Source organism: Hypomesus nipponensis, chromosome 17 (genome assembly GCF_054491055.1).
Source record: "Hypomesus nipponensis isolate SF chromosome 17, ASM5449105v1, whole genome shotgun sequence".
In the NCBI taxonomy this organism is placed as follows: domain Eukaryota; kingdom Metazoa; phylum Chordata; class Actinopteri; order Osmeriformes; family Osmeridae; genus Hypomesus; species Hypomesus nipponensis.
Window position 1 is genome coordinate 14,213,527 of NC_140377.1, and position 21,887 is coordinate 14,235,413.

General features: G+C 40.8%; 1 protein-coding gene across 1 annotated transcript in view; it reads left to right on the forward strand.

Annotated features, from left to right (window-relative positions):
- Window positions 1-21,887, forward strand: part of cacna1ia (calcium voltage-gated channel subunit alpha1 Ia) — a 442,500-nt gene that overhangs the window by 222,289 nt on the left and 198,324 nt on the right. The window contains 1 exon segment of the mRNA XM_084676906.1: window positions 32-122. Within this exon segment, the coding sequence (XP_084533032.1) occupies window positions 32-122 (91 nt within the window).

The following is a 21,887-nucleotide window of genomic DNA, read 5'->3' on the forward strand; positions in this document are numbered from 1 at the left end:
CATCCATTCCTCCCTTTCTGGGGGAAAACAGGGGGACGCAAACCGCTCATACTCAGAGGACGACAGGTCCTCGTGTAACTTCGATGAGAGTGACAAGCTGCAGGACTCTCTCCATCTCTCAGGTAAAGAAGCTTTTAGATGTGTCTGTCTGAACTCTGGGCTTTCTTTTTTTTGTTTGTTTATTAATTTCAAAAGAGCAATACAAAAGCAGTTGAAAAATAAATGTATAAAAACAAGTTTCCTTTTTTTGAGTACACACACAAAATAAAGTAAACAACAAATCAAACCAAAACACAACAACAATCAGTAATGAGGATTAAATACAAAAATATAGACATATACAGCATCCAAATTCAGCAAAACAGTTCAATAGGTAGTCACCTTAACAGAGTACAACATAGGACATATTGCTAGGTTTAGGCCATGCTAGTCTTAGTCAGGGATATGTGAGAAAGCAGTATTCTCAAAAAAATGGGCCCCATGACTTACAACATGTTTGAGAACTTGTAGAAAGTTGAATTTGTTCTAATTGAAGGAAATAAAGGATATCCGCCAACCAGCGTGGATGACGGGGGGGTTGTTAATTTCCATTTAGTTAAAATTAATCTTCTTGCTAATAAGGTGACAAAGGCATTAACATCTCTATTAGATTTTAAAAGAGAAGGTACAAAGGAGGAGACACCAAACAATGCGGTGAGAGCATTTGGCTAGACCCTCTCTTAACTATGTTAAAAATATCTGTATATCCAGTATATCCAGTAGTTACACAGAGATGCGCAGAGCTATAAAATGTGAATTAGATTGGCTGGGGTTTGCTTACATCTATCGCATTCTGGGGATATATCTTTGTAGATCCTAGCCAGCCTCTCTTTATTTTTAATTTTTTTTAAACCTCTTTTTATTGAGAAAGGTAGATTATAAACAGACACATCCGTACATGTACATGAGTTTCCTTTTTTTTCTTACACAAAATACCCCCTTCTCGGCCCAAATAATAAAGTATTAACAATACAGACAATTACAAAGGAAATACATACTTAAACTAAAACATGAGTAAACAAATACGATTTCTGTGAAGGACGGCATGCATCCAAAACTCTATCATGACCATAGTGGGTTACTACAGCCAGGTGTTTGTATATCATGTAGCTTGACTATAGAAGGAGGTAGTCAGTCCTCTGAAGTCAGCCAGGATAGGCAGTAACTACACCAGTAGGGCTTGGAGGTTACCAAAGTATGACAATAGAGATTTCCACACTAAGAGGAATTTTGTAGAACCTCTTATTGTGAATTTAATCTTCTCTAAATGTAAAAACAGCATTACATCCTGAAGCCATTGTGCTGCATTGGGTGGGGCGCTTGATTTCCAATGTAGTAAAATTTGCCTACGGGCCAGTAAAAATACAAATGCTATGATGTTAAGTTGTTTTCGTGTCAAGTTTGTTCCTTCATCTGGAACAACAAATATGGCAATCATAGCGCATGGTTCTAAAGTCACCCCCAAGACAGCAGACAATACATCAAATATAGTTGACCAGTATCCTGCTAGTATATGGCACGACCAAAACATATGTGTTAGATCAGCTGCATTGACACGACATCTCACACATTTGATATCTACATTAGGATAGAATGAGGATATCTTAGCTCTACACCAGTGTAGGCGATGAACAACCTTGAATTGAACCAGACCCAGTCTTGCATAGAAAGTGCTGTTGTTAACTCTTGTGAGAGCTTTAGCCCATACGTCTTCTGAGATGTCAGTCCCGAGTTCCTTTTCCCACGCAGTTTTGATATTGTTATCTTAACATCATCAAATAACATAATCATTGAATAAGAATGTGCCGTGAAACCTTTCAACCAAGGAGGGACTTCCAAAAGTGAGTCCACTTGGGACCTTTCCGGGAGAGTAGGAAATTGTGAGCAATGTTTTTTAGCAAATTGGCGAGCTTGAAAGTAACGAAAGAAGTCAGTTCATTGAAGGTCATACTTGGAACACAAGTCATCGAAACTAGAAAATATCCCATTCCTTTGTGAATCACCAAATCTTTGGATCCCTTTCCTATGTCATCCTGCAAAGGTCTGGTCTAATTTGGCTGGTAAAAACGTGTGATTGTTACACAGCGGGCTCTGAATCAAAAGGGTTCCTCTCGTGTTAGTATGCCTTCTAAACTGAGTTCATATTCTGAGAGTGGAGATGACCCCTGGGTTAGATGTAAACTGCAAAATCTTGACAGGGACGCTAGATGAGACCAGAGCACGTAGAGAGGTCGACCTGCACTCCAAGTCGCACCAGTCCGTATCTGGGGAATGCACCCAATACAGGGCTCCAGACTGCGACCAAATGGTCGCATTTTGCGACCAGTTTTTGAGACAGTGCGAGCATTTTTTACAAGCATTCGCGCATGTGCGACCTACAAATTTTGAATTCATTGGGTGTGCACAATGTCAGCACACGTTAGCAACAACGCATAGATACAACGTTCTAGTAAGACGGCGATATCAGCTTTACTTCTGCATTAGTACCGTAGCTTAAAGTCTAGGAAAGTTTTGGATATTTTTCGCTTGGTTCCTACGAACATGTCTTAATCTTAAAGTGGGTGCCCCTTCGTTCTTTTGGTGAGCAGTTTCACGAGCCCTTCTTACCCGGCGTCATGGAGCCGAGCAGCTAAACACTTATTTAGCACTAGCGTTGCTACTGTATCCTTGCCTGTGTTTGAGCTGTTGCGCTGTTATACTCAGCAAGTATTGTGTTGTGGTATCGGAGGACTGATCGAAAAGTGCATCATACATTTAAGTCATTTAGCTAAGACTTGCATGTACAGTACGTAATGTCACATTAAGTAATGTATTTAAACTCAAGCTTATATGGTGCGTTACAGGGGCGATTCTAGGATCAGACCTTTAGGGGTGCTCAGCCCCCAACGAGAATGTGACATGAATACAGTGCCTTGCAAAACGTAAATCCCCTTGCTAATATAAATCCTAATTTCACTGGATAACAATGAATACATTTATGTATTATTATGCAAAATATTGAATGAAAAAACTAAGGATGTCCCTTTCTTCATGAACTACAGGCATCAAATGATAATAAACAATATATTAAAGAAAATATTAAGAGTGCGTGAGCACTCCTAAAAAGGATCTAAAATTGCCACTGAATTGTACCCTCTCCAGTTTCATTAATAAATGCATTGCAGGTCAATATAAGGTGTGCCCCTTGATTTTTGTCAGGGGCTACTGTGCTCCTAGTAAAAAAAGTTTGTCTGGAGCCCTGCAATATGTTATCTTGTGGATGATTGCTGCCCAGTAATAGCTCCTAGAATTAGGGAGGGCCAACCCACTATATGTATGTCTTTACCTATCGTAGGAGTCTTACTGTTCCATATGAATCTTGAAATTAATCTATCTATTTGATGGAAAAAGGATTTTGATAAGAAAATAGGGAGAAATTTAAACAAAAATAGAAACCTTGGTAATATATTCATTTTGACGCAGTTCACTCTGCCAGCTAAGGTCAAATGCAAGACATTCCACCTTTGTAAGTCTGATTTAAGTTTAACAATAAGTGGGGCAAAGTTCCCATAAAAAGATTTATGAAGGCAGGAGTTAAGTTAATGCACAAATATTTAAAAACCGACCTTGACATACGAAATGGTAAAGCATAATCTGGGATTCTCATCGCTGATTCATTTACAGGTAAACATTCGCTTTTTGATAAATTAAGTTTGAAGCCAGAAATCTGTCCAAAATAGCGCAGCAGCGAAAGTATGTAATTGAGTCCTAACAGTGGGTCTGGTATGTAGAGCAACATGTCATCTACATAGAGGGATAGTTCATTTTCCACTCCCCATCTGGGATTACCCTGTTTTGAGGGTATAGATTTTAGAGCAAGGGATAATGGTTCTATTGCTATTCTGCCGTGCAAAGGCAAAAGACCGTAACTTCAATTTTGTCGAAAATGATTTTTTATCATTTTCGGAACAGTTAAGGTCTGCTTTATCATGTGGCCAAATATCTTAAATTAACTCGTCTGTTTTTCAGAGGAAATAAGGTTGTTGTCTTCACCGTACCTTCCAAAAGCCTGCTTTGGCTTTAGAAATACAATGCAGAATGCTGTAACATCACTTACGGTTCTTTGCCTTTTTTTTGCGGCACTCAAAAACGTTCAAATGGAGTTACGGTTTCAATTGAACTAATACGTAACCTAGCAACAATAAACACAATCTAACATTAGCTTAGCCTACTCGCTGGCATTCAACACCAAACATCCCAAACATGAGTCGTTTGTTAGTATCTTACCCTGGCAGGTAAATCAAAAACACTCTTGTCTTGTGAGTCTTGTGACAGGTATCCACGTGTATGTTACATTGGCTTATAAAATAGAGAGTTTATATCGTGATAAGCAACTAAGTGAGCGAAGAAACGGAAGTTACTGTATTTTGCCTTGGCATGACCACTTACGATAGACTATGGTATACTACTGTAACTTCAAAATAGGGGTCAAAAGTGCAGTTTAAGACCAACAATTTCAAAAATGTCTAGTTTAGATCATGTGTAATCACTAAAACATCAAACTGCTAGATTTCCAGTGTCCTACCTAAAATGCATTTGGCAGGACAACTACTTTGAAAGTGCAAAAACTTTGAAGTTGTTTTTCTTGGTTCTACACTTCGGAGAGTTACGGTCTTTTGGCTTTGTAGGTCAGTATTGTAAATAAAAGTGGACTAAGTGGGCCCCTTGTCTAGTATTTCTAAGGATTAGGTGCGCTCTGCTTCCAAAATTAATGAAAGGCAATTTAGGGTGCGAGTGAAAAAAGACTAGTAACTTAAAGTAGAAAAAAACGCACTCTCAAGCTTGCTCGTTGCTTCTTTTGACCAGTTTATTAGGATGACAGACGCGTTTCGGCCTAAGCCATCGTCAGTGTGTACACCAGAATGGATGATCTTTATCATAAAGGGGTTAAGGGTCAAGGGTTACAAGTGAATCACCTGACAACAACAGGTGCACAGATTTACAACATGTTCGCAAACAAGGCACAGTACTTCAGAAAATAAGTTGACAAATTAAATAGGCTAAACAAAAGTGCAAACTGAATGATTGAGGCGGTAATGCAACCATTACAGCCACCTCTCCTATAGTATCCTAATGCATCAATAATAAATATAGACGACACAGTAAATAATTCCTATTTCAAGTAATAAGCCCCCGTTCAATTGTTGATCATTAAATTAGCTGAAAGGTCTGTAGAGATCTTGGGACTATGCCTCTCGAGCGAACACAGACCTGTGTTTTGCTCATGCAGAATTCGGTTAAATAAAATCGGTAAAATAAACGTAATGAGTGGAACAAAAGATGAAGTAACGTGGCATTTTATTTTGTGTGAGTTTTAACTTGTCCAGTGGGGCAAGTACATTTCTCTTCCACTTGCCCTACAAAAAAATCCACTTGTCCCGGACAAGCGGACAAGCCTTAATGCTGAGCCCTGCCGTATTTGTTTTTTATTGATTATATATTATGAGTTTTATACACATCCATTATGCAAGTACAATGTATTGTGACAATAAAATTTGATTAGGTTTTAATCAACAAATAATCGTGACAATTAATCATGATCTCAATATTGATCAAAATAATCGTGATCATCATTTTGGCCTTAATCGTGCAGCCCTACCTGGAGATGAACCTGTCACCTTATGCTTTTCAGTACAACGTTTCAACCCATTGAGCTACCCGCAAGGCTGAGAGATTATGGTCAGTTTCTGAAAAAAAAAAAAAAAAAAAAAAGCTGCATATCCTGTAGCATGGCTTGTTCGATTCGGCCAAAGCTTAAACAGCTGTAATTCAATGATCTCTTGACATATCAAGGTGAAATTGCGCATGGTACTTCAGAACGATGTCATCCTGTTTAACTAAACATATATTCAAATTTAAAACAGACTCAGTGTGGCTGGATTCGAACCTACGACCTTATACTTTGCAGGTCACCGTTCCAGCTCGTTGAGCTATTTTCAGTGTTGAGTATTGGCATGTTCAGTTACTGTACAAAAAAAGCTGTTTCTCCAATGGTGAGCATTGTCAGATTTGGTCCAAGTTCAAACAGCTGTAATTCAGTCATATTTTGACATATCAAGGTGAAATTGTTATGGTACTTCAGGGGCGTGTCACCTTAAAGTCTACTAGGTTTGAAAACCCATCATTCAAAAAGACATTTGATTTAGTGACACAAACATATTGAGGCGTGGACATTTATGTGGACATTTATATAAATACACCCCTTTCAGCCATTTTGTATTTTATTCAATTGCTATAAGTAAAGTTTTTAAATACGTCAATGATACATATCTGTACAAAATCTCATGTTAATTAGACCTTTGGTTCAAGAGAAGAGGTATTTTGAAGGTTTTCCCAAATTATCACTGTACAGGAAAATAGATCAGGCGGACCTTATTGGTCTTTGAGGCTTTTTTGTTCGCCATGAGAAATAAGGCATGCACACCAAGTTTAAGAATAATTGGAGCAATGGGGTGGAAATACTATCACTTTGAAAATCGGACTTTTGGGCGTTTCCTGTGGCGCCCCCTATGGTCTGATGTGGCCCATAGTTGGCGTGGGGGTACCCACTCAGATGTAGTATTACTCTGTCACCACCCCGTTTAAGAGCCTTCACTGCCTCTATGCTTTGAAATCTCAAGGTACAGATGTCGTGCCCAGATTCATTAAAATGTCTTGCTACAGATGATTTAATGTTGTGATTACGTATCTTACTTTTATGTTCATTTATTCGTTTTCTTACTCTCAATTCTCTTTTTGTTTTTCCAACATAACACAATCTGCATGGGCATTTCAATAGGTATACGACAAGACGTGCGCCAGGTGTTTCTCCCCCTCACGGAAAATGACTTGCCAGTCCGTGGGTGTAGGAAGGAATCACCCTTGATCATTGCATTACAATTAACGCAACCCCTGCAGGGGAAATCGCCAGGATCAAGATTTGTAAGCCAATTGGTTGGCAGAGTATGCGAGTCTGCTCTCACCAGCGAATCTCTCAAGTTAGGGAATCTTTTATAGGCAAAAAGTGGAGGGTTTTTGAATGATTGGCCGATCTGTGAGTCGCTAGATATAAAATGCCAATGTGTTTTCACTATAGACTTGACCTCAGACGAGAGGGGTGAAAAAGTCGTAGACAAGACAATGCTGTTTCTTGAAGTGGTTTCTTTCTTTTTGAAAAGTGATTCTCGCTCTATGATGCGTACCTCCCTGCGTACAGAGAAATGCTCTGAAGTTTCAATCATTTTGATAGTTTTTGATTATATTACTCAAAATCAAACACTTCTGATTGGGGCAAAGTGGATTGACTACAACCACTAAAAGGAACAACCTGAGGGACTGACGCCCAAGGAGGGCAGAGGTATTTTGGCCTACTCTCCCAGACTGACCACAGGCAAGCAAAGCTAAAGCTTGTTCCCTGTAGAACTATGGCTTGCAAAGACTGCAAACAACTTACTCAGAGGATAGTTGAGCAAAGAGTCAGAACCCCTCTTAGATATCTGTTACCCCCTTTCCACCAAAGTGAACCGGGAGCTAGTTCGGAGCTGGTTCAAGAACGGAGCTTACTAAGAACTGGTTTGCTTTTCCACGGGCGAGAGCCACCACAGAGCCACGTCATTACGTCACTGTATACGTCTCATATTTCCTAGCAACACTAGCGCGGTAGCGCCAAACACAACATCAACAATGGCGGACGTTTCTTTGCTGTTGTTGCTCATGGTTTTGCAAACCTACATCGGCATCCAAACACGGCGCAAATTTACAAATTAGCAGTTTCATCAATAAAATAAGCACATTTTCAGCAACTACACTGCCCACTTCTCGATAGATACATTTTCATTCAGATTCTGATTTACAAGTACCGTTTAGCTGAAATATGAATTGTAAAAACTTAGAGCAATGGCGGCCAAAGCGTTTTGTTGGTCACAGTAACCCCGCCCCAAGCGGTTCTTTGTTGGTTTGTAAACTAGACCAGCTCCGAAGTGGTGCTCGTTGCGAACCACTTACGAACCACGTACAAACCACGAACCGGCACCAGAAATGCGTTGGTGGAAAAGGGGTAAGAGAGACCGAAGACTTTATAGATTTCTTGCTACCTAGCCCGGAGGCTAAGCTACCGGCCAATGAGCCATCCTTGGAACCAGCTTTCTTTCCACCGGCCGGTGGACCGGATGAGTCATGGCCTGCTCTCGGCGCTAAACCAAAGAGGCCCAGCGCCGCTTCTACTTTCATCGGAGATGGGACTGTCACCAAGAATAAAAAGCGAGCCAGAAACTCTTCCCACATCACCTCTCTTCCTGTCCCACTCAGAAACAGATTCGAACCACTGGGAACTTTCTCTCCCTTGTGTGTGGAATCCAAGGCGAAGAGGCACAGGAATGCTAGCCACGCATCTTACAAACATGAAGGGCCCAGATCGCTGACACACCATGATGGTAGCTACTACACACATGCAAATCCAACACATCGTCGTCTGCTGCGACCGGGAGTCCCCCATTTCACTCCAAGCCCCTCTCGGACCACTCGGGGTGCTGTTCGACCCCCTATCAAGCCTAATCAGACAACAATACCACAGGATTATCAAGATCCAAGGTATGCTAAGACTACCCACAGCCCATCAGCACTTAGAGGAGCTAACGCTACTAGCACTATAGAATCTACTGCTAGCACTGACACAGTGGCTGACCTTGGGTTTAGCACAAGGTCCTATCATTTCTAACCCAAATAAGCTAAGAACTGGCTCCGCAGCTACTGATAAGGCAAACGTTAGAAATGCAAACACAACACCACATATGGCCACTATCTTGATTGGAGATGACATGACAGCACATGTTAAACTGGCAAAGACAAATATTTGTCTTAGCAACACATCTGTCGAGGAACTGTCATCCTTTTTGCATCCGGTGCGCCTAGAGATGGCTGCGCCGACAAAAGCTCCGCAAACACCTAGCTTTTTGTTTGTCATTTTAGTGTTTGTTACATATTTTTGAGCTGCTAACAATGTTATATTGTCGTTTATTCAGTACGACCGGCAGACACTTCTGGACATTAAGTTGTCACTTGTTGTTCCGCCGCTCTGTTTACCTGCAAGACGGAGGAAGAAGAAACGAGGCCGGAGTGCTGGAGTTCTTGTTCAAACTCGGAAACGGTGCTTCAAACCTGCTTTTCCAACCATCTTACTAGCTAACGTTCAGTCCATCGACAACAAAATGGATGAACTTAACGCTTGTGTCAAATTCCAATGGGACATCAGGAACTGCTGTGTACTGGCGTTCGTCGAGACCTGGCTGTCTCCGGAGATCTCCGACACAGTGGTTACACCGTTGGGATTGACCATATACCGCCAGGACAGAACAGCTGATTCAGGGAAGTGCAGGGGCGGAGGGGTCTGTGTTATGGTTAACTCTCTCTGGGCTACGGATGTAGCGGTACTAGCATCTCACTGCTCTCTGGTCCTTGAGCTGCTAACTTTAAAAATCAGACCCTTCTATCTACCTCGGGAATTCACTGCGGTCGTCATGAGTGCAGTCTACATCCCCCCAGGTAGACAAGGCCGCTGCTTTGGATGAACTGTATGGGATTATCAATGGTCTGGAAAATGTGCACCCAGAGGCAGCCTTCATTGTTGTTGGTGATTTCAACAGAGGTAACATGAAGAAAGTCCTGCCCAAGTACTATCAGCACATTGCCTTCTTCACTTCTTCATGGAGACCAGATCCTTGACCATTGTTATACAGCATTCAAGGGCAGTTACAAACCCCTCCCCCGCTTTTGGGAAGGCTGATCACACCTCCTTTCTTCTCCTCCCCGCATATGAACAAAAGCTAAAACAGGTCAGACCGGTTGAGAGGTCAGTTCACCTATGGAGTGACGAGTGTGTGGCGACCCTGCAGGACTGCTTTGACACCACTGACTGGCTGATGTTCAAGGAGGCAGCAGATGGGGACAATAACGAATACTCAGACACTGTTTCCAGCTACATCCAGCACTGCATTGAGGATGTTGTCCCCAAGAAGGTTGTCTGGTCTTTTCCAAATCAGAAGCCCTGGGTTGATGCTGCGGTCCGGGCCAAGCTGAGAGCCCGCACTGTCGCCTTTAACTCTGGGGACCCTGATGAGTACAGGAAAACCAGATACGACCTTCTGAAGGCCATCATAGCAGCGAAAAGGGCTTACAGGACCAAGTTGGAGTCCTGCTACCATGGCTCTGACCCCAGGCGCATGTGGAGTGGACTTAAAGCCATTACAGACTACAAAGGGAGAGGCTACAATGAGACCCAGTCCTCTGTCCTACTGCCAGACGAGCTGAACTCCTTCTACGCTCACTTTGAGAGGGACAGTGACCCCCCTGCAGTGGAGCTACCTGAAGGCCAAGCCAGTGGTGTGCCTACACTAACTGTAGCCTAGGTGAGGCTGTGCTTTAAGAAGATCAACCCTCGCAAGGCACCTGGCCCAGACTGCATATCAGGTAGGGCCCTCAGGGGCTGCGCTGACCAGCTGGCAGGGGTCTTCAGTGACATCTTCAACCTCTCCCTTAACCTGTCTGTACTCCCCACCTGCTTCAAGAGGACCACCATCCCTGTGACCAAGAACACCGAGGTCACGTGTCTGAACGACTGTTGCCCAATAGCACTGACCTCTGTCATCATGAAGTGCATCGAGCGGCTGGTCAAATCATTAATCTGCTCCTCGCTGCCCCCCACACTGGACCCTATGCAGTTTGCATACCGGTCCAACAGGTCTACAGACGATGCCATCGCTCTGACTATGCACACCACTCTCTCCCACCTGGACAATACATATGTGAGGATGCTGTTCATTGACTACAGCTCTGCATTCACAACCATCATCCCCTCCAGACTGGATCCTCTCCAAGCTTGTGGACCTGGGACTAAGCACCTCCCTCTGAAGGGGATCTTCCACTTCCTGACGGGGAGGCCACAGGTGGTGAGAATCGGTGACCGCACCTCATCCGTTCTGATCACCAACACAGGCACCCCCCAGGGCTGTGTGCTCAGCCCTCTCCTGTTCTCCTTGTTCACTCACGACTGTGTGGCAACGCACAGCTCCAACCTCCTTGTTAAGTTTGCTGACGACACAACCATTGTGGGCCTCATCTCTGACAGTGACGAGTCAGCCTACAGAGAGGAGGTTGACACCCTGACATCATGGTGTCTTGTCAATAACCTCTCTCTTAACATCAGCAAGACCTCGGAGATGATTGTGGATTATAGGAGGCGGCAGGAGGAGGAGCATGCACCCCTACTCATCAATGGATCGGAAGTGGAGAAGGTCAGCTGCTTCAAGTTCCTCGGGGTGAACATCAGCAATGACCTCACCTGGTCTGTTCACACGGACAAGGTGGTCAAAGCGGCCCGCAAGCGCCTCATCTTCCTGAGAAGACTGAAGAACTTTGGTATGGACTCAGTCATCCTCAACTTTTACAGATGCACTATAGAGAGCATTCTGACTGGTTGTATTACAGTGTGGTATGGGAGCTGCACAGACAGTTACCGCAAGGCCCTACAAAGTGTGGTCCGTTTTGCTGAGTTCATCATCGGCAGGAAGCTCCCAGCCCTACTGGACACCTACCACACACGTTGCCTAAGGAAAGCCGGCAGGATTCTAATAGACTTTTCCCACCCATCCTTCAGCCTCTTTACCCCGTTGCCTTCTGGCAGGCGTTACCGGTCGCGCACACGTAGACTGGACAACAGTTTCTACCCAAGGGCCATCAGGCTTCTGAATGGACACTGATATGGACATTGATTTACTGCACACTAGTCACTTATACACTGTCACTTTCAGCTACTGGTTGCACTATCAGTAATATTGCACTACTGTACTTCACTGTACCTCGCCACCATGCTCCTGTATGGTCATTGACTTAGTCACTGACCTGCAAATTTGCACTATTGTACTGTACTCCACTTAGGTTAGAATAGGTTATAGGGTTGAAACAGGTTTTATGTGCATTTAGGGTTAGTATAGTGAACTATTTATTGTTATCTGTAATTTAGGAAGTTTTAGTATTAGGGTTAGTATAGTCGATTATTTATTTATTGCTATCTGTATATTTAGGAAGTTTCACTTATTTAAGCTCAGCATAGATGTAAATTATGTTCTGTGTACTTATGTTATGTTATGCCAGGTGCTTGCTTTGTCTTGTCTTAAGAATTTCAGTGCTCAGTCTAACCTTGTGTTGTTCTGTGTACCTGACAAATAAAAGACTTGAACTTGAACAGAGGTACAAACAATCCTCAACAATAAACCAAACAACCCTAAGTCTGAACTATTATCACTATGTGTCACTAGGTATGACAAAGTAGTTTTAAACGGAGACTTAAATATCCAAGTAAATAAAAAAGCAGACCCAAGAACTATTGAGCTCTTAAATCTCCTTGACAGTTTCGATCTAACTCAACACATAACAGACCCAACACACCAGCATGGAATCACTAGATCACTAGATCTAGTGATAACAACTGGACTAAATATCAATAATATTTCGATAACTGATATACCCCTCTAAGACCATCATTATATACTTTTTAATGTGGAAATTGTCCTAACAAAAAACACAAAATAATTCTTAGTCCAAAGAAGAAATTTAGACGATACAGCTATGATGAAATGTTCTGAACAATTCGCTCTATATGAGCCAACTAATCATGATTGCTCTCTGAATGAAATGGTAGAGAACCTCAATGATGCACTATTATCTGTGTTACACTCTGTTGCACCACTGAAAACCAAAAATAAGTGCACAAGCAGAGCCTCCCCATGGCTGAGAAATAAAAGTTTTCGTGAAACGAAAAGAAAATGCTGTGCAGCAGAGAGAAAATGGAGGAAAACAAAGATCACTATCCACTACAATATCTACAAAGATACACTAACCACCTATAACAAAACCATCCGTCTAGCAAGGAGAGAATATTTCTCCAACATTATTACAGAAAATGCCAGAAATTCCAGAGTTCTTTAGTCCACCATTGACCAGTTGCTAAACACTGTCCCTGTCCCACCCCCATCCTCAGCAGTTAAATGTGAAGAGCTTGCTTTGTTCTTCAAGAACAAAATAACTTTGATCAGAGCTAGTATTATTAATAGTGGGGTCGAAACTGACATCAGTAGATTCCGCAACATAACCATGAGCACATTTATTTACATGTATCACACTTAATGAACTTTCCAAAATTGTCTGTGAATCTAACTCCACAACCTCAGATATTGATCCTATACCCACAACATTCTTTAAGCGAGTGTTTGATAGTGTCTCAGGTCCGGTGCTAGAGATTATAAACACATCCCTTAGAACTGGCGTCTTCCCAGATGCCTTCAAAACAGTTGTTGTAAAGCCCCTATTAAAGAAACCCAAATTGGATAACAGTCTACTTGCAAATTACAGACCAATATCAAACCTTCCTTTTATTAGTAAAGTACTGGAAAATATAGTTTTTGTCCAATTAAATTATTTTCTTGAAGAAAATAACACCCTGGAAGTCTCGCAGTCAGGTTTCAGGAAATATCACAGTACTGAAACTGCTCTCACCAAAATAATTAGCGACCTCAGACTAAACTCTGATGCAAATAAAGTCTCAATCCTTATCCTGCTAGATCTCAGTGCAGCATTTGATACCATTGATCACAACATCCTAATCAATAGACTGGAAAAGCTTATTGGGTTTACGGATAGTGTATTGAACTGGATAAAATCATATATCACAGGAAGGAAGTTTTATGTTAGTTTAGGAGACCATAGGACCATAGGCTCAAGGAAGTTGCTTAGGTCCATTACTTTTTTCTCTTTTTATGTTACCACTCGGCGACATAATCAAAGAACATAACATAGATTAATCCTGGACTCAGATTTGAATTTCAACTCTCACACAAATTCATTCATGAACCAAAATGATGCAGAGAAGTTAATTCACGCTTTTATATCCAGCCGGCTGGACTACTGTAATGCACTTTTCACTGGTCTTCCCAAGAAAACCACTGAAAGACTACAGCTCAATCAAAATTCTGCAGCTAGATTATTAACCAAGACTAAAAGGAGAGAACACTTTAGTCCTGTCCTAGCTACTTTACACTGGCTCCCTGTTACCTTCAGAATTGACTTTAAGGTCCTATTCCTCACATACAAAGCTCTACACGGACAAAGACCTAGCTACATTGGCAACTCTTATAAACTACACACCAGCTATAACACTGCGGTCATCAAATGCAGGCCTATTAGAGGTCACCAGAAGCAGTCAAAAGAATATTGGTGATTCGGCCTTTGCTAATTATGCCCCAAAACTATGGAACAAATTACCAATAAATATTAGGGAAGCACACACGCTTGACATTTTTAAAAGACAGCTTAAAGCCTATCTTTTTACCGAAGCATTTAAGTAATTTTATCTCTGAAGGGTTTTACTACTTTTATTAGGGTTCCTCCGTCAGGAGGAACCTATTGTAATTGTTGGTATTATTAGGATTCCTCCGTAAGGAGGAAACCTATTGTTATTGTTAGTTTTATTGGTGGCCAAGCCGCGAAGCAAAGTGTTTCTACGTATTCTTATTATTATTATTATTACACATCTTCTTCTGCCATGGGAGTCTATGGCAGCCCCTAGAACCGTATTGTCAGAAGTTGTGACATTTGGCACATTCTTTGGGATCAGTCCCCTCATCAATTTCACCAAGTTTCATGTCTCCCATTCCAACCATCTAGCGCCACCAATGGGTCAAAGTTGAAGGTGTGTTTACACATGTTACTTTTGAACCATATGCCCCATTGTCCAAAATGAGGTATCGTTGGATTCCTCTTTACTGCATTGACACCAAATTTGGTATAGGGACTAGGGACACTGTTCTAAAGAGGTCCAAAATAGGTCATGCCATTTCACCTCTAGGTGGCGCTGTAATAGGCAAAAAATTGGCACCATTTATCTTCAGACCAAGCCTCACAAAACACATCACATGGCGTTTAGATTTTTGCAACCGTTTGTTAGTTACAGCCAATCAAATTGAGCAACTGATCCGGAAAAAGGGAAGTGAGGTAATATCTTAGCCAATCTTTGATGCATTGACTCCAAACTTGGTGTATGGACTCAAGGCCCTCTTATTAAGAGGTTTGAGACAGGTAGTGTCATTTGACCTCTAGGGGGCACTACAATAGGTAGGATTGTGTGTTGACCAATAACTTTTGATTTGTTTGTCTTATTTAAGTGATTCCTTTGTCTCCTGATATCTTAGTAGATCCCGTTTCTGACACATGTTAACTTGTGATACCAGCCGAATACAACGTTTTTTCGCTCCCCCTAGTTGTCCAATCTTCACCAAATTTGGCACAGATCATCTTCAGACCAAGCCTCACAAAATACATCATGTTTTTTTGATTTTCTAAACCTTTTGACTGGAACAGTCAATCAAAGTCGTCAACCAAGCCACCATAAAAGAAGTGAAGTCATATCTCAGCACCTCCTTAATGCATTGACACCAAATTTGGTAAAAAGACTAGGGACCCTGTTCTAAAGAGGTCCAATAGGTCATGCCATTTCACCTCTAGGTGGCGCTGCAATAAGCAAAAAAGTATCTTCAGATCAAGCCTCACAAACGTTTTCAGATGGTTTTTGATTTTCAAAACAGTTTTTCCGGTAAAGCTGATCAAAGTCGGCGATGAAACCGCCAAAACAGGAACTGAGATCATATCTCAGGAAATTTTTGCTGAATTGACATCAAACTTTGTACAGGTGCTCGGGACCCTGTTCCAAAGAGGTCCACAGAAGGTTGTGTCATCTAACCGCTAGAGGGCGATTCCGTATCTGACACATTGTGATACCAGCTGATTGATGCGGCCGCCATTTTACGTTTTTATAAAAGGTTTTTTCCCTAGTCCTCCAACAAAATGTATCCAATATTCACAACATTTGGCACAGATCATCTTCACACCACAATCACCTTGACATGTCAAAATAGTACTGAATCACAGTTGTTTAAACTTGGGCCAAATCTGACAGTTGATATAAGCAGTTGAAAAACTAAATCCAACCAAAGCCAACGAGCCTGCCATCTCACTGGTTTTCTGTTTATCGAGACAGTAAGCCACTGCAAAGGAAGCCAGGTACAACGCAGTCGCTAACTACATGTAGTCTTGCTGGATATAGCCAAAGCAATCCTCACACAAATTATCAAAGTAATTTTAAATTTTCAAAACCGTTTATCAGGTACAGCCAAAAAAACTTGTGAACGAAGCTGCCATAAAAGTGAGGTAATATCTCAGGTTTGCTGCATTAACATCAAACTTGGTACAGGGACTCAGGACCCTGTTCTAAAGAAGTCCACAAAAGGTTGTGTCATCTGACCTGTAGAGGACGCTACAATAAGCAAACATTTGGCACAGATTCTCTTCAGACCAAGGCTCAAAAGCATTATCACGTTTTTTTATTTTTGAAACTGTTTGTCCGGTACAGCCAATAAATATTGGCGACAAAACCGCCAAAACAGTAAGTGTTTTGTAATTTTTCAAGTCATATTTCAGCAATGTTTTGTTTTCTGCATTTGTACATGGACTCCCTTACTATTCATGTGAAATACATTTGTGCTAACGCTTTTGCTTACTTCATCTTTGTATACTTTTTACTGTTAGTATTCATTATAATAATGCTTAACAAATTATGTCCTGTTGATAAACAATAGTTTAAATGAAATATTCACACATGGGTGATGTTGACATAACATTTTATGTCACACCCTTTGCACAAAATCATTGAGTTAAAGTAAAGATCATGTTTGATTTAGACTTCTTTACAACTGAATCAAATCAAAATCTTTATTAATTTGTATAGCCCTTTTTACAAGCAATGTCACAAAGGGCTTTACATACGCCCATAAAACTGCCCTTCAACCAACTTAACTCTCCGGGAAGACAAGGAAAAACGCCCAGAATAACTCACTAGAGAAAAAATTGAATAAACATTGGGAGGAGCAATTCAGTGAGGACAGTTAGTGAAAGAAAGGTGCAGAACACAGGCTAAACATAGTCATACAACAGGGAAGTGTCATGTGTGTTGAAACACCAAAATCCAGTGTTCAACTTGGGTCAAGGTTTGTAAATGTCAATTTAAGCAGAGGTAGCCACAGGGCTGGGGACTGTGATCGGCACAGCATCCCAGGCAGGGGGATAAGGAAAGGGACCAGGAATGCGCTGTTGTCCGTCAGAGAGACGGGTGTCCACTTTGTGACGAGATCCAGCTGTGACAGACTGTCATAGATCGATGTCCACTGGCGTCCAGGTCCAGCGTTGGCAGACCGATGACCATGCAAGTGCTGACAGCTCAAACCCCCCACACCACAGGGGAGGTGTGGAGGGGGAAGAGAGGAGATCAGGGATTAGAGAATGCCAGGTGCAACAAACAGATACAGTAACTGAAGTTCTCCCTTTTTGTTGTGTGATTTATTTTTTTAAGAAATTCAGATTGCAGTAGAATTGTTTTTATTGCAGGTGAAAAAAGGAAAATCACACACAAAGATATAATGTATCCAGGGAATATGTTAAATATCACAATATGCAATAGCCTTTCTGTGTTATATATTGTTGCCTATCAATATGATATCATTGAGACCGTGCAAATTATGTAGTCATGGGTTAAATAATGTAGGTTAAATTCACAGTTAGTGGTATAGAACAAAAATATATCTTATACATCTTATACATCTTACTTGAGCCAAGTTATAAATGGACTGCATTTATATGGCTATTTAATACCAAAGCGGCATAAAAGCTTCACACCCACACACACACGAGGACCTGCAATGCTAAGTGCAAGCCAGCTATCCCTCATATGTCATTTGCCATTCACTGATGTTTTTGAGAAATAATCCTATACATGATTGCATCTTTTTGGAGATGGGATTAACAGTAAAATAAGTATTTGATTCCAGTGTATTTCGTTTTCTACTCCTTCTCTTAGGTGAAAGTAGTCTATGAAGAGTTGTAGCTTGCCAGATTTATTGAAGAGGCTAAATGTTCAGAATGTGGTTTACTTGCCACAATGCTTTTTGCTGACATAGATGATGTTGACCACATTATAATGTTCAGAAGCGTCATTGTACGGTTGAGGAAATTGTACGGTCATCCAAACCTGTGAATTAGAAGAGAGATGTAAACGTAGCAAAATTGCTTCCCTATATGTGTGAGAATTCGGGTCAAATACATCAACATAACCATTAAGTAAGGATGTATAATACTTTATATACGGATTGGCACATTATTTAGATTATCAGATTTAGCATGCCCATATTGGGGGGAAAATTGTCTGTTAAACCAAATATACTCACTCTGTGTCTTTCAGGAGATGTCATGACTGGAGTTGCTCTCTCTGCTCTCGTGGTTCAGAAGGTCAAAGGTTTCCTGAATTCCTTTATTTTCCTATCTAAAATCTCTTGCAGCCCAAATGCAAGCATGAAATAATTTCCAATCCATAGTTATGTGGTTAATTTCACAAATTCAACAGTAATATTTAGCAACATGTTGGTGAAAAATAAATACAACCAAGCAAAGTCTATAATACAAGAACATTACAATATGTGTAAACCAAATAGTATAACTTTTAGAAAAATAAATCCAATTAAGAAAGTACACATACAACTCTTTTAAGTTTAACATTCTTAATTAAACAGAATATCTATCTACAATTTAACAATGTGTTGTATTTTAAAAAGTATATTTGCACTGCCTCAATGAATTAATAATGTAATTCCCAGTGTCTGTTATACATACCCATCCCATACCCTTCAAGGAGTCGTCCAATGTTATGCTCTCCTTGCAACCAACCCCAACCCAAAACCCGAGTTTGTGGATGGTATTTTACATAAATCATACATATAGATGTCTTATATAGAACACGTACAGACTTAAATGGTCAATATTTAAAATGTCAATTAAAAACATTTACATGAAAGAAATGAGTATTGCTTCATGAAAACTGTAGTATGTCTGCACAACTTCAACAATAACATCTTCTGTGCCTTTAATGTATACATGGTCTATTAGAGTACCTTTTTCAGTTGTGGCTGCTTGCACATGTTGAGTGCATCCATGTTGTTCCATTAACTTTAGAATTGTATATGATACAAAGACATCCTCATTAAAGTCTCCCATGATAACCTTTTTTCCTGGATGCTTCTCAAGTTCACAGATAACTGTTAACAACTGTTGTCGAAATAAGGCAATTTTATAAGAGCTAGGCCTGTACAACACGGCACCTGTCAAATTTACATGAGGTATTGCAAAATACAAACATTCTAAATTGCATCGTTCTGGAATCAAAACGTTCATGTCAATGTTGTCTGAATAATACATACCAACTCCACCTCTTTGTTGTTGTTTCAATTCTGTAAAGAGTGGCTCTGTGTCATCATAACAGTTTGGTCTTGGATTGTGGTTGAAGCGAAATCCTGGAAGTTCTGGTAATTCTTCAGTACCTACATTGAGCCATGTTTCTGTTAGGCAAATACAATCAGCTTTCATTAGAGTTTTATGAGCATGAATATCTTGAAAATGAGCTTTCAGACTCTGTATATTGTGAAGTGCTAGTGTACATGTACGGTTAACATTAGAGAAAACTGAATTTACACATTTAAACTGAGTCAAGCTTTTCATTGCCATGTCTATTTTGTTATTGCAATATATGGTTGACTCTTTCAAGTCCTCAATTATCAGTCCACTGAGAGTTTTCACACGACTCAAAGCAACATATGCTTGCCCTGCAGTAAAAATCTTTTTGAGTGATACAACAGCTTTTTCAACAGTGAGTCCTTGGACTTTGTGAACTGTGCATGCCCATGCCAATCTGAGTGGAAATTGACGGCGTACACCACCAGCATTCGTGACTTTATCCTCTTGTACTTCAATTAGTGTTGAATGTTCAGAAAATCTCAGATTTGATTTTGATCTCTGAATCTTGCCAACATTTGGGTCGTCAAACTTTACATGAATAGCTGTAGGTAAATCATCATCTTGTTGACGTTTACTGATGTGGACAACTGTTCCAAATGCTCCATTGACAAGACCATCAGACACATCGATGTTCTTCTTCAACATCACTTTTGCTCCAATACCCAATGAAACACAATCCGACAAACAGGAATTAAAAATGCTTTTGTGAAAGCCTACTTTCTGTTCCATTCTTCCAGTTTTAGGATTTCTGACAAAATCTTGAGCTGGTATAGTGATTGCGTCAGGGCAGGTCTGTTGCAGTCTCTGGGTGTTATATTCATCAACCTCTGCGTTTGTTGCAAATATGTGAATGTCACTACATTCTTCACCAGTTTCACACTGCTTTTATGTGAGAACATCATGGCTGCTTAGAGGTTCATTCTTTTTACGAACTCTCAGGCGATTCAACATTTCCGCAAAGGTTACATTTTGTTGTCTAACTACTTTAGTTAGTTCAGCCACTTCAAAGTTGTTCTCCCACAAGTTGGCTCCATTGTTATCAGTAAAGAGAGGAGTGCCTTTTACAGGTGGCAACTGATAGAAATCACCCACAGCAACAATGCAGACTTTTCCAAAAACAGAGTAATCGCCAGTCTGCTGGATTTGACACAGTCTACCATGAATATAGGCCAGAAGGCGGTGGTCAACCATGGACACTTCATCAATGATGAGAATTTGCAAGTTGCCCATTTTGGTTCGTAGAGAATTGACTTTTTCATCACTTAGAGGTTGATATGGCAATCTGATATTGGCACCGATGGAGAATGTGTTGTGAATGGTTGTTGCACCAATGTTATATGCAGCCACACCTGTTGATGCTGTTAAATGACAGTGGCATCATCAGGACTTTCAGCAAGTTGAGATAACATTCTAGAGGATTCATAATGTATTGCTTTGACTAAATGGCTTTTCCCTGTTCCTGCTCCACCTGTAATAAATAATCGAAATGGTTCAGGATTTTGTCCAAGCAATTTATCCAAACACCACTGACGAACATGATAGAATATTGCAGACTGCTCCTCGTTTAATGACCGTGGTAAACGCAGTGCATCCTCTCTGGGCATGTCACATTGTCAAGAGTACATGTGGTTTGTGGGCGTGCTGTCAGATCTGGAATGAGGTCCTCATCATCATCGTCATCAGTCATGACCTTATCTTTCATCAGTTCTAAACAATGAAGACGCTCGTTTTCAGTTTCAGGACATATTTGAGCCCAGGCATCTTCCAAGTCAATGTTGTCTTCCAGCAACTGTTTGGCTTTATCGATTTCATTGCTTTCTTTTTCAAATAAAGCTTTGTTAGAATCAACAATTAACTGCACTCTTTGGATATCACTGCACCATTCTTGTAGAAATCCTCGTATGTATTAAACTGGGCTTAAGGTGACAGTCGTGATAATATGGCAAAAAAAGTTGCAGTAACGAACGAAAGTACTTTTCTGGGTTTTTAGTGGGAGAAAATCTGGGATACCTCACAACAGCAGGTTCAGTTCGGGTCCTTTGCTTAAAAAATCCACAGTAGTTCTTTAGCTTGATTATGTAATCTGAATCTTTTTCTGTGGAAACTTGTGACTTTGAGAGTACTCTATACTCAGAACAAAAACTGGCAAGGCATAGACTTTCTAACTGTGCTGTCCTGGGTCTGTTCTTATACTTCTCAACTGCATTGGTCATCCAAAGACTGTTTTCATCATCACTCCCTTGATGTTGAGATTTATTTTGAAGTATATGCAAAGGCAAACTCATCCTAACTGGGTTCTCCCCAATGGGTATATACTGTACTTGACGAGAGCATTCTTTCAAGTGCATATGTGTTAATCGATACACTGCTTCTTGGGCTGAGACTTC